The sequence below is a fragment of the Acyrthosiphon pisum genome, chromosome X (assembly GCF_005508785.2).
Source record: "Acyrthosiphon pisum isolate AL4f chromosome X, pea_aphid_22Mar2018_4r6ur, whole genome shotgun sequence".
Lineage (NCBI taxonomy): Eukaryota > Metazoa > Arthropoda > Insecta > Hemiptera > Aphididae > Acyrthosiphon > Acyrthosiphon pisum.
The window spans coordinates 6,284,902-6,298,750 of record NC_042493.1 but is presented as its reverse complement, the minus strand read 5'-3'; the positions used below and the strand labels follow the sequence as shown (position 1 = coordinate 6,298,750).

General features: G+C 31.8%; 1 protein-coding gene across 2 annotated transcripts in view; it reads left to right on the top strand.

The window, feature by feature from the left end:
- LOC100161409 (galactosylgalactosylxylosylprotein 3-beta-glucuronosyltransferase S) overlaps nt 1-13,849 on the top strand; it is a 44,751-nt gene that overhangs the window by 19,736 nt on the left and 11,166 nt on the right. For both annotated transcript variants that reach the window (XM_008185739.3, XM_001947702.5), the window contains exon 2: nt 7,614-8,328. In XM_008185739.3, the coding sequence (XP_008183961.1) occupies nt 7,858-8,328 (471 nt within the window). In that variant the 5' untranslated portion in view covers nt 7,614-7,857. The remainder of the gene's footprint in view (nt 1-7,613; nt 8,329-13,849) is intronic.

The following is a 13,849-nucleotide window of genomic DNA, read 5'->3' as shown; positions in this document are numbered from 1 at the left end:
CGTGGTTTATTAGATTACCAATGAACAAACGTGTAGGTATTATAATATTAACAGTGAAACAGTTTGTGGTGGTGAATTAAAATACGTTCTTAAAAGTAGTAGAAAACGAGATTCAGTAGAAAATATTTTGGAAACCATAATGTACTAAAAAAGAGAGCCAAACATTTCACTCTATACGCAAAAAAAATGCTTACGATACAAATGAAAAGTATAATTATTGTGGTTTAAATTTGTTCGATGTCGCGTAGATATATCATGTCTGGAATTGTATATTTCAAATAAAGGTAACGCAAGCTGAAGCGTTTACACAAATATCAAGACCAATACTTACTATAATAGTCGACTGGTACAGACGTAAAACAGTATTTATATGTAGAAACGTAGCTAAGTGGTAGCTGAATTTAAAAAACGTATGAGAAAATGGGAGATCCTGGCATACCTATTAATTGTACAAATAGATGAATTCATTTGTAGATAGCATATTAAACAAATATCAATAAATGATGGTAGATAAAATATTTACAGTAGATAGCATACATATTATTGTACGAGTACCTATCAATACTATTATAATATACATAAATTAATAATATTTAGATTTCTAATATTATTATTATTATATTATATTGTGGCGACGGAGCTTATTCGTTACACCGCAAGCGGTACTGCAGTACAATAGCACGTATATATTATATTATATAGAACAATATGTTATGACAATGTAATAATATACTCGTGTATGAAACATAAATATTTTACTGTAACTGTAAAATTTTTGCCGATAACCCACCGCTTAGGGGAAATTTGCCTTAACCCTATATAATATTACTATAGTTTCGATAAATACCTATAGAGTTGACATTATTTTTACGATCAAATTTACATCAGCAGAACTTCGCAGTTTGCACGCGCCAGCTTGTTCAACTTCTCTCAAAAACTAATCTGTTACTTATTATTGTACTCGAGTGTTTTACGAAAATTTTCTCGGAGGTAGATAAAATCAAATGATTATAGGTAAACTATTTTACTTATCATTCATGCTTTTATAATACTTACAATACTTGTGTTATCGTTCTCGTATATTAATACGTTTAGAAGTGTACGAATAGATTGTAATACCTAATTATTAGGATATTTTAGTCCGATTTAGGAAAAAAACAAATTTCATTGAAAGTTTCAAACTATCATTTTTAAAGCATTGCCTCCGTATACACTATCCGAGACTATCGTATAACATTAAATACATAGTTACCTCTCTAAAATAGATGAAATAAGTATGAAATGTTCCTTTCGTCATTATTCAAAATATTATAGAAATTAAATCATTCTACTATTTTCCTTTTTGTAAACCGGTACCTATTGACTATATAATTTGTCTACCACCGGAATCGACAGATTATGACATAGTCACATTAAGTCATTAACCACAATGCATCGACATAATATTATTTCATAAAATACAATATTATTATACATTCCATAACTTGGCTATTATGAATGTCTGAAATAATAATATAGAACACTTAAGCCGCGAGTATTAAATATATAATATTATTTAATGATGTTTTGTCATTCGCACCTCTGTGACGGTCTATAAACCATTACCATCTTGGCCTACACTGCAGCACTATAATGGCACACTATATATGTAGAACGGTATATCGTGATATATATAATAACAGCTCGTCACGCATAGTGGTAGGTTCCACGGGTTAACGCGTGGTGTGATATTATTTTTGGCTGCGTACAGTATAATATTATGTTTTGTTTTAAATGACATCCTATATGTATATATATATATATATATATAATTTTACTGTGTGTAATGTGTGTGTGATGATGATCTCTCCCGAGAAAATTGTTCTATGCGCACTATTTATTTTACATATTATTATAAACCGAAGTCTTCAGCACAGTTATTATTAATTAAGTATTAGTTATTATATAAGGACTGCCTCTCGTCTGATACTCTGATTATGTGCAGTAAATAACAATATAATATAATATTTGACACATCATTTATTAAGTTACAGAATGGATTGAGTATTAAAAATCTATGAAAGTTCAATTTTATAATTTCAGATGTCTACCTAGATAACTACCTATATTATACACAGACAGAAATTTCATGTTATGGTTATAAATTGGTGCACAGCCTAAGACATTTCAGGCACTGCAAGTTTATATTTTAAATTCTAGTACATCAGTATATAGTATATACACTCGTGGTTAATCGGCAACTATTTCGTCGCTGAGTCTCTATATATGATCAAAAACTATCAACGTTTTATGAATTGCAACAAAATAACTAAAATTTATAGAGAAAATTCATTATTATTTGTTTAAATATGCAATTCCATCAACATTTAAACTTTGAACGCTCATAAAAATTACATAAATATATTTTTATAATTATAGGTTCTTAAAAAAATCTTATTGGGAAGATTGTATTATATTTTTGAGCCTTATAAGTTATAGTAATAGTTATAAAAATCAAAAATTGTATAATTTTTCAACAGGAAAATAATTTGTACATTTTCGTGATTTTGAAAACTAAACTTCAAACGCTATTTTAACATATGCAAATGTTCAAGTTTCAAAAATGTCTATAAACAGCTCAAATAGTTAGAAGACTTAAAAATTATATCATATATATATATTTATCAGTTAAAATGATATAATTTTGTTAAAAACTTGCATCCTATAAATATTTCACTTTTTTAGTTTTTCCCAATTATTTTGAAAATTACTGAAAATGTCTTACTAAGCTGGCCCATCCCCTTTAAAAAAAAACTCTGGATACTCCCATATAATTGATTCAACGCCAATCGTGATAGTGTTATTATTGTATTTAATGTCCGCTATACAAAGGTTCCAGCGGTTCCACTGAATTAAAATATGTTCAATGTCAAGTAGATTATGTTCTATAAACGATGGGACATTTAATATATAACTGCTATTAGCTATAATTAACACACACATACACATACCTACATAATATATATCTACAATTTCCTATAGGTACAACGTTATAATAATATAAGCTGTGGAATTTCTGCTGGTTTTTCGGTATGCGGTGGCTAACATTGCGGTACCATCATATGAGTTGCTATATATATGTAGGTACACCGCAGCTGGCGTTAGTGAACAGATTTACGATCGGAACGTTAAACCAAAAAAAAACATAATATACTTTCACTATATATATACACTAAACCCCTCGTCAATCATTCCACTAGAATCTAAATGGAATGATCTGTGAAAAGACGATTATTGTTAAATGCCAGTTTTCGTCGAGTGCTGACTATTTAAGCTATAATTAAAATTTGATTGCGCGCAATACCTAATTTCCTATCGAGTATGGTAGACGGCCCGACAAATATACTAATATACGCCATAATTATAACCACTGGCCACAGCGAAAACGTGAGACCATTATATTTTATAACAAGTTGCAACTGTGCTGAAATCAAATATCAAATGACTCATATTAGGTACGGTACTATCGAACTACCCAGTTTAGTCCCTGTAGGTGTACAAAGTTTAAAATGAGTCATAGAGCCAAAAGCTCCCCCCACCACTCGTCATTACAAATAATTCTCAAAAATATAATATATTATACAGTAAAATAATTATATATTTTAAATTTTACAATGTAATTTCGTCATTTAATATTTTGTAATTGTATAAGTACAATGTGTTAGGCCTGTTAGGTGTTACGCCTGTAGGTGTTTAAGATGAATTATGAAATACTTTTAAAATATCACTATCATTATTTTCTTTCTATGCTTGGTATACCTAGATCACTGAATCTATAACGACATGGTTGACCTTATGAACGTTTTAATTATCTTAGTATTAGAAAAATAACAAGAATATTTTTAATTTTCATGTATCACTGCAATTGTTTGTTTGAAAACTGAAATAACCAATAACCATATTTCATTAAACCAAAATATTGATAATTTATGTAATTATTAATTATTACAAACATTGAACACACGACAAAGTCTATTTTGCAAGAATTTGTTTTACCTGTGGAAGGGGGAGGAGTAAACCTATTAACTTCCTTAATCCCTAGTTACGCTTATGAGTACAACATTACAAGTGCCAACAATCAAGTAGCTATAGTAAGTATCAAAAGGAACCACTCAAAAGAAGATTTAGTTAGTGATATAAGATTTTTAAATATTTATTGCAAATTACTTTAAAACAATCTCTAGATGTTTATGATATCGGTCCCCTGAGTGAAAGATCTCAGAAAAATTAAAATAATAAATAATTTACTATAGTTCTTAATATTATTATTTTTATTAACGTGTCGGTTAGATCTAATAAGTCTAAGTTTCGAGTTCGTATCAAAAAATTTTTTTAAATCGAAAACGGCCGGCATCGCTGGATCATCCCCTCACTTTTGACCTTTTGACTGATTTTATATAGGTACCTTTCTCATAAATATTTTTAAAAAAATACTATAATATTTTAATATTCAAATATATAGAGGTACCTATTATATATTCTGTTTTTATTTGAATTGTATACAAAACTTCGACTAAGAACAAAATCATACCTTAAAACTATATTGAAATGTTGTATATTTTCTTATAGGTAGTGAAATACTGAAATGTGTTAAAAAATTAAAACGCTGAGAAAAAAGTCATAAAATAATCATAATACATCAAAATGTATATACAACTATAACAATAAAATGTTAGCATACCTCAAAATATCATTGTTCCATTCCAATACAGCAATACCCATTCCCCTAGTCCTTAACTGTGTTGTTTCAAGCTACTTGCAGCTACTGATTAGTCCTAATAACAATATTATATAGGTCACAGGCAAACCCACAAATTTATTATTTATTGCAACGTTACTGTATATTCTATATACGAGTATATTATACTTATACATTATACATGTCCACGGAAACAGTTAGAAACGATGAAAATCAAAAACCTATTACTAGTACCGGACGCTCGTCAGGAATTGCTACCGCACAACATTTATTATTGCTTCCTTCTACAGTTCTACCTGATATACCTAGTAATGTGTGTATACTGTGTATTCTCTGAGAATATAAATCGTGTCATAAGCTATTTATATTGAACTCTTAGTTTCTATAAAATGTATAAAACCTAAGTATAGTGGCGTAAACTTACTTTTTGACTTTTGGTAGGAATGTAAATCATATTTTATTTTAAAGTCATGTTCTCTCATTACCGTTATCCGTGTTTCATATTTAATTTTTTAAAAAAAGATCATGATTTTGGAACAGTCTTATAACTTTTATAATATTCATCAAATACTATTCATAATAATAAACTCTACATATATTATTAGGTATGTAACATAATCATGTCAGTTAATAGAAAAATCGAATTTGTTTTGTTTTATTTGGGAAATAACCAGCGTATATGGAATTGGATTAAAAATCAAAATGAAATTAATAACTAAATCGAATCAAAAAAAAAAAAAATGTATTGTTATCCAAAATGTATAAATTATTAATCATAGTTTGCATATTTATATATATATAGTATTATAGTCATAGATGCAAGATGCTTATATATGCCAATTAATTATTACACCGAAGACTAAATATGGTGAAAGTTTTGATATATCTAGTGTCCAGCGTTGTTATTAAACAGAAGAAGATAGAACTAAAAAATATTTATGAAAATCTGTTAATTTTTGTTTAAGAAAGGTTTTAAATTATAGTTCCTATACCCTATAAGGTATATTAAAAAAAAATTAGCCTTTAACCGATTCCTGTGTCAAGCGATCCCAACCAAAAATCTGAATTTTCCAACTTTCTATCGGTTTTCATACTATATACAAATGTCAAATTACATTTTTCTGTAATAAGAAATTCCACTGTATTCCACTGTATGATTGTATAAAATATGAGAAATTATATTTTACATTTATCTGCACTTTCGAGTCTCAAACGTTACTGACTATAGTATTTAGGTATATCAAAATAGCTAATCGAACAACGGTGGCTGAAGGGACAGATGCAATATTTTGAAAGACCGATTTTTTCTTTAACTCTTCTCCAAGCAATTCAACGCGTCAGGAATTTAATTTCGATTGATAACATATGGGGAGAGGTGGTGGGGACGGCGTTTAAATTGCATTGTTGAGTATATATAATATGTATTATATGTATATACCTATACATAATATAAATATATAATATTTATTATATGTATATGACGTGCTCTCGTGTATGAAAATTAAACCCGTGACTTTTAAAGTGTGGGTACGCGGTTGTAGGTGGAGCAGATTATAGTGCAAGTATAATATGCGACGAGTACTTCAAAGCGTATATTTAAGAGTTTTAGACGTGCGCTGTATATTACATAATATATTATTATTATACTATTGCGTTTTATATTAATATTATATTATGTTATTACCTGGAGGTCATGATCGCCGCCGTCACGATGATATAGGGTGTACAATGCATACTGGCTCCAGGTTTTCTCAGCCACTAGTGTGCACCTAAATATGTAGTTTATACTTATAAATACTTATATGCAGTGAGGGTATCTAGATAGTAATCGTAAAATATTATTTTATGCATGATAGGTATCAACGTGATTTTTTATATAGCAAAATTTCACTCCACATCTTTGTTTCATACGAGACAATAATATATCAGTTAATCGAACAAACCCAGATAAAAATAAATTAAAAATGAAAAATACATTTTGTCAATCAATCTCAATCATACTCAATTATATAGTCAAAACAATATATTTTTAAACTAGAAATGTTTAACTAAAAACAAAACCATAACATAATAATTAATAATAATTTAAGTTTAATTCTGGGACAATTGGCCCGTAAAACTTTATCATGATACCGGGACACTATATTATTCAAAACCGGGACTTATAGCAAGCCTAGGTTGGTGTCCACTGTTAAGTGTCTCCAGTATTAAACAAATAAAAAGTATAAAAGTATAAGTCCTTGTGTTTTTATTTGTACAGTTGTGGGTGGTAGGTACTAAGATGATTTTTTATAACTTAATAAATTGTAAAATAAAAATAAATAGTAATTTTCCAAGATTTTATACATTTTAGGAAACGAGCTGATAACTTGTGAATAGATAAAACTGTTTCATACATTTTAGGTACAAAAAAATGTACATTGCGTCACCTTATATTTAAACACGAAAAAAAATTCTAAAACCTGATAACAATTAACCGTCCCCTAATTTCCACCTGGGGGAGGAGGCCGCAATTACTCACTCCGATCTCCCCCTAAAAATGGGCGTAATCTACATATTTTTATGATTTACTACATAATATTATTACATCTATGAGAATATTGTTCAGACATATTCGACATACCTAGCTCACGCGTTGAAGAACACATTAATACATAATACAGTCCTCCTCTAAGGAAATTACAGCTCGAGTGGCTACTTGACTTAGAGATGGTCGTGATTCATCGATATGATAAATTGAGTAAAGCGTTGCAGAGTGCAATAGGAATTCGTGGTAATTTACTATCGTGAGTTACCACCGCCATACCACGAATCGCGATACTCCGATACTCGTTGTACACTTGTATACCAAGGTTCTGATTTTCACGTGTTCTAGGTGAGGAATCGGTCGTGAGCCAGCAGTACGCGGCGCGGTGATCATCGGGCAGTCATGTCACCGCACTTCAATCACCGACAGCCGCCACAGTACGCCTCCCGCAACGACGACGGTGACGACGACTACAGTTGTAACTACCACTCCGGTGTCCCAAACGTCGCTGCCTCAACAACGATCGCCGGTCAACATTATTTCGGCGCTGCCCCGATAACTTCTTGTTCACCGCGCCGATGACGGCGTTATCATGACCGACCGCCGGTACAGCGGCAGCTGCGGAAGCAGCAGCAGCAGCAACAGCAATAACAGCAATAACGGCTACAGGTGTGGGATCAAAACTCAACTGCATGCACCGTCGTCGGGTCGATGTAACTACCATAACAACAACAACAACAACAACAGCTGCAAAACCGGTGTCGCCCGATCGACAACGGCCGCCATGCACGTAAAGAAGACGTGGAAGACCGCCGCGGTGATGTTTCTGGCCGTGGCCGCCGTCACCACGGTCACCGCGGCGTTTTACTTCAATTACGCGGCGACCGCGTGTTGCGCGGTCGTGCCGTTGTCGTCATCGTCACTGCTCCAGGAATCGTCCAACACCGCGGCCGTGGACAGCGAGCCATACCGGTCCAAGTTGGTTGGCTCTTCGGCGACACGCCCGTCCAAGCTGTACGCCGTGTGCGAAGTCCGCGATCACCTACGCAGCCCCGCCGACCGGGTAAGTACCAGAGCTTATAATTATTTGTAGATAGCTAGACGGCCAACGTCGATTACGAATATTATGTATCTACGCATTTCATTCTACAAAATTTGGGTAAACGAAATTTCGAAAATATGGTACAATCGGGTCTTTCGTTTTCATTACGTTAGTATTGTGATCGATAATACTACATCTATATATGACGACCACGACGATTGCGCCGTGTGCCGTTACGTATGTCGGCAATCGTCATGATACCTAGGTATATCGTATATGTTATAATATGTTCATCCTTTCATCGTTGTATTCATCCGGCGATGTCAAACCGCACTTATTTTACTTAAATAATTTTTACTCAGGTCCATGAAACGTGTTGAGCCGGCTGGCGGGTGCACATCTCCTCCACGTTTCCGGTTTCGTGCCGTGTCTATACCATTTTAAATTTTTCATATTTTATCACAATGTTATCAAGTATTTAGTTACCATACAACGTACAACTTGAAATATTCTAACGTCACGGTTACGTTTGGTTAGCTAAAAATCGTTTGACGTTACCATTTGGTACTTTTTCTTGATCTCAGGTGAAGTCGATCACTAGGACTAACCCGGCATAAACAGGCTTGCCTCCAGTTTTGTCTATCCGATGCTTGTACCTTGTCCTCGCCTAAATCCGGATTCATAACTGCGTCGTGTGTCGTGTCGTGTCAATCAAATCGTATTTTGATTAGATATTACTTTTTTGGTATCATGTAATAACCAAGTTGCAACCGAGTATACCAAGAATTGACTACTGCTCAACTTTTAAACCATACTGGTTACCAGTCGTAACCATATAATAACCAAGAGGAAATTCAGGAGCGGCAAACGTTGCAAACGTTTGATAACGGAGAAATTCGGAACGTCCGGTACCTAAACGAAGCTGTAAACGTTTGCAAACATTGCAAATGCCATGTTCTAGCGTTTGGTCTGTTTCGTTCTAGTAACCAGAACCGTGGTTGTTTTTGTTTATACTATTGCCGTTATCGTTATCACAATTCACGACTTATCACGATTAATTTTTTTTTAAATCTCACACCACGACCACGGTTAAACAAAATACCGCACTAAACCAAGCGCTCGCGAATTTCTACGTTTTAAACGTTTCAAACGTTGGCGTTCGTTCTGCAAAACATTTGCCGCTCCAACGTTTCCTCCAAGCACTCGCACGACACGACACACAATGTAGCCAGTCCCTGGACACTCGGCCGCCATCTTTTTGGAGGACAAATTGTTATCACCGCTCTAGTCAAATTACTTTCATTGTTTTATACTGTGACAACATTGATAACACTCGAAATTGAATAACACTGATTAGTCCTCCAAAAACATGGTGGCATTGATTTAGTTTTTATCCTGTATTCCCCGTATATTTTATAATCAGTGTCCATTCTGATTGTCTTATTCTGTGACGTAGCTGTGAATGCGCCTTAACGCTTTCTTGTTTCCACTTTAACCATTAGGTAGATATGGTATCAAATACATGGTTCAACGAAACAAAACTGCTCTTTAAAAACACGGTTAATATTGTGTAACCACATAATCAATTAGTTGTGGTTCCTGCCTTACTAGTCATTCGCGTTAAGCCACATAAGGAATTTTAAAAACTGTCGTTTAGGGCGTTAAGAGAACGCCACATCCGCATGTGTTGGCTCCGTCTTACAAATGTGCAACATGGCAAAATGAAAGGTACAATCATAACCAGTGGCTTATTTTCAATTTTTTTTTTGTTTTTTTTTTGGGGGGGGGAGGGGGATTTAGAAATAATTAAGTGTATAATACTAGCTATAAAAGTACTTATGAGTTATGAATTAATAATAATATTATTCCATTCTGAGGGGGGGGGGGGAGGGTCGAGACTCGCCGAAAATACTTCACTGGTCATAGCTAAGAAACGAAAATTTGACCATATAAAAAGGAAAACTTGGGCTGTGCAATATCGTTTTTATTTTTTTGATATCACTTATACAAGAAAGTTCTTGTTGTTTAAAAATCCATGATTGATGGGGTTTTTCAAACTTGAATAACATTTTTGTAGTTCCGATATCGAAAAAATAAAAAACGATATTGAATAAGTTCTCCTTTTTATGTGGTGAAAATTTCGTTTCTTAGTTATAACTTATAAATATATAGCTTTCTCGGTTCTTTCCTGCGCAAAACAGTTTTTGCTAGGTCTTACATTTTGAAAACGGAGAAAATACACATCCCACACAGCATAAAAATATTTTCTAACTATGGTAAAAATATTTTCAGGAAAATAATATAGTTCTCAAAATATTTAAAAAAAGCTAATAATAGTAAATAATTAGGAAATATTTTAACTTTATTCTTTGGCCAACATTTGTAAGACATTTTTTAATCATATATTTTCAAAAAACATTTTGACTGAAACTTTTTAAAAATATTAAGTCAACATTTATATGCTATCATACAAATGTAAATACAAATGCTATCAGTACAATATTTTGTTATAATGAAAAGAAAATATTTATAAAATATTATAAGTAAAATATTAATTACTCAAGCATTTCAAAATATTCACAAAATATTATCATTAGCCAAATGCGGTGTTGCGTCTTCTTGAAATAGACATTATACTACTTGACGAAACATGCCAGTAGTTCCAGCGGTCTGACGTGAGTCCGCTGATCTTGCACACTGCACGTGCGCTCTAGAATTTTTCGATTTTACAATAACTGTTATTACTTATAATATCTGTATATAATATAACTGTAACCTCTCGAGACTTCACCACCCGCACATACCTTGTCAAGATGTTCCGTCCATTAGTATAATGTCATATAAGTATAACATATTGTCATAAGATGCGTAGGTACAAGTGTACAACACGACCACATTTTAATTTTTAGTACAATAAAGTCTCGACTGTCCGCGGAATAGGATATCACGGCGACCGTGGGATAAGTGAATTTCATGGTTAATCCACAAAATACAAATTGAAATAAAAACGCTATTATTTAATTATTATAAATTATATATTATTTAATATTAAATAGTATTAATATTAAATTACTTAATGAAAATTAGTAATGCCTAAGTACACGTTGTATTTTTATTTAAACATTTATATAATATATACGTATATAGTATATATATATAACGTATCCCAGACAGCATTTTGTAATGATAATATTATAATAGTATTAAAATAACGTTATACTAATATTATTCGTTATTATAATGTTATAATGATATTATTAAACAAAAAATTGCTGTCTGGGATATAGTATATACTATATATAAAATTTACAATTATTTTTCACAAATATATAATATATTGCACATGAAACATATTTTGAGAGTACTAGACCACAGATAATCGACCAGCGATTTATCGAGAATTTTATGTAATTAGTATAATAATATTATAAAATATAAAGCCGTGTAAACTTTGGCTGACTTAAATTTTAACAATAATTTGCGAATTTTGTTATTCCCTGACCCCTGTTGTCCGTCATCTTAATTTCGAGGGTAATAGATTTAATATAGACAAAATACCGGGTGGCGGGCTTAAAGTTTAAAATATGAGATGACATGCCTCATTTCTTAGACGGTTTGCCACGATTATTCGAAGGCTCGTAGAGGATTTTTGTTCTTGTAAATATATTATAATTATGGTTTAAGGTGGTAGAAATAGTATATTTATCGAACAGGGAACAAGATAAGTAGGTCTGTGATGGGAGTTAGAGAAAAAAAATAACTGTAGGCAATTGATTTGTTTGAATAAACTGGAGATTTTTATACCTATTAAAATTAAATTTGGTTCCAAGAATGCGAAAGGCATTAAACTCGGACTAAGAAGAATATAATAGATTCAGAATAATATTCAGATCGTCTATTATAAACATATAGATAATTACACCTCTCATCACGGGTTCAATGCGGATAATTGACCATAAAAATAATAAAAGTCTCTATGAAGCATAGATTACGAAAGAACTTTAAGAATGGGGCCTTGTAGACGTCTAGTAAAAACATTACATAATCTTTAAAAAAATTTAAAAAATAATAAAATACAATCTAATAATGATTCAAATGAGAAGAAACCTACAGGCGAGATAACAAATCATTATTTTTTTTTTATCAAAATGGAAACCACTGCCACCAATATTGGCTTACTAGCGGCAAACCATTATATTAAAAAAAAATAAAACACAACTAAAGGAATGGATCACCGGTTGGTCTCAGTCGACTTTCAAGGCCGGGAAACGAAAAAGAAGTGACGGTCGATTACGCGACGGTCGTCTTCAAACAAGATAATATGGACAGTAATAGAAGGGTGGGGAAATGAATAATTTATCGAGGTATAGTTATTTGTGGGTCTGTGTCTCACAGACTCTGTGTTTTGGTTATATAACTATTATAAGGTGTGAGAATCGTCGTGCATGTTGTCTTTACAGTGCATAGTATTTATCGACTCGACTTTAGGCTTTCTCAATGAAAACGGCGCTGTCATAACAACATATTATAATATAATTATTATATAACTTACAAAACATGCAAAAGATAAATAATACGAATAATAATTATTTGCATTTGCATTTGCATTGTATGTGACAATCAGAATAAAGGGGGAAAGTAGGTAACCGCTCGGCTGAACAGTAAGAGTCGAGTGTACCTCGCCAGGTAGGTCACATGCGTAATACATGTGTTAAATTTGAATACAACGATAAATTATTACATATAGGTATGAAAAACGATTCTGAGCGGAGACTGTCTGTCAGTCTATTGTTATAAAAATATATTACTATTAGTTATTACTTATTATAGTAATTAATGTAACAATTTATACTCATACGGTATAAACTATAAACTATAAATAGGAATTTGTATAAAATAAATCTAAATATTTTTAAAACGTCAATGCATATAGTAAAATACAAAAATATTCTATACCTACATAGGTAGGTATTAAACGAAAATATTGAAGACTCAATGTTTTTGTCAAAAATTGAATTTAAAATACTTATAAAAAAAGTGTGCCTATAATCATGCATCTTTAATAATTAAAAAAATATAGATTAAAAACTTATTAAGATATTTGAATTCAAATTCCAAACTTTTTGACCAAGCAAAACATTTATTATCGACATTTGATGCAAAAAAACAAACAAAAAATCAAAAATGTCAAATATTTAAAAATAGCTCAATTTAGATATTTTAAAATCTTATAATTTACAGAAAATTCTAATATAAACATTTGGTGATCATTTTTAGGTCCCAAGATTTAAACCAAATAAACTCTATTGATTTCGTCAAAAACTGAATTCACTTAAAAAATTTCGTTTTTCTTAATTTATTTTGATTTTACTACGATTATTTTGAAAAATACTGAGAGTTTTCAATTTTGACCTTTATAAATTATGAATTAAGTCCAATTTGCCTTCAGAATCCACTTGTGTCCAAAGTGGAAAATCAAAGCACTGTTTCTACTACTTTTCGTGTATACAGGCATAAAAAAAACCAAACGTACAACATTGTG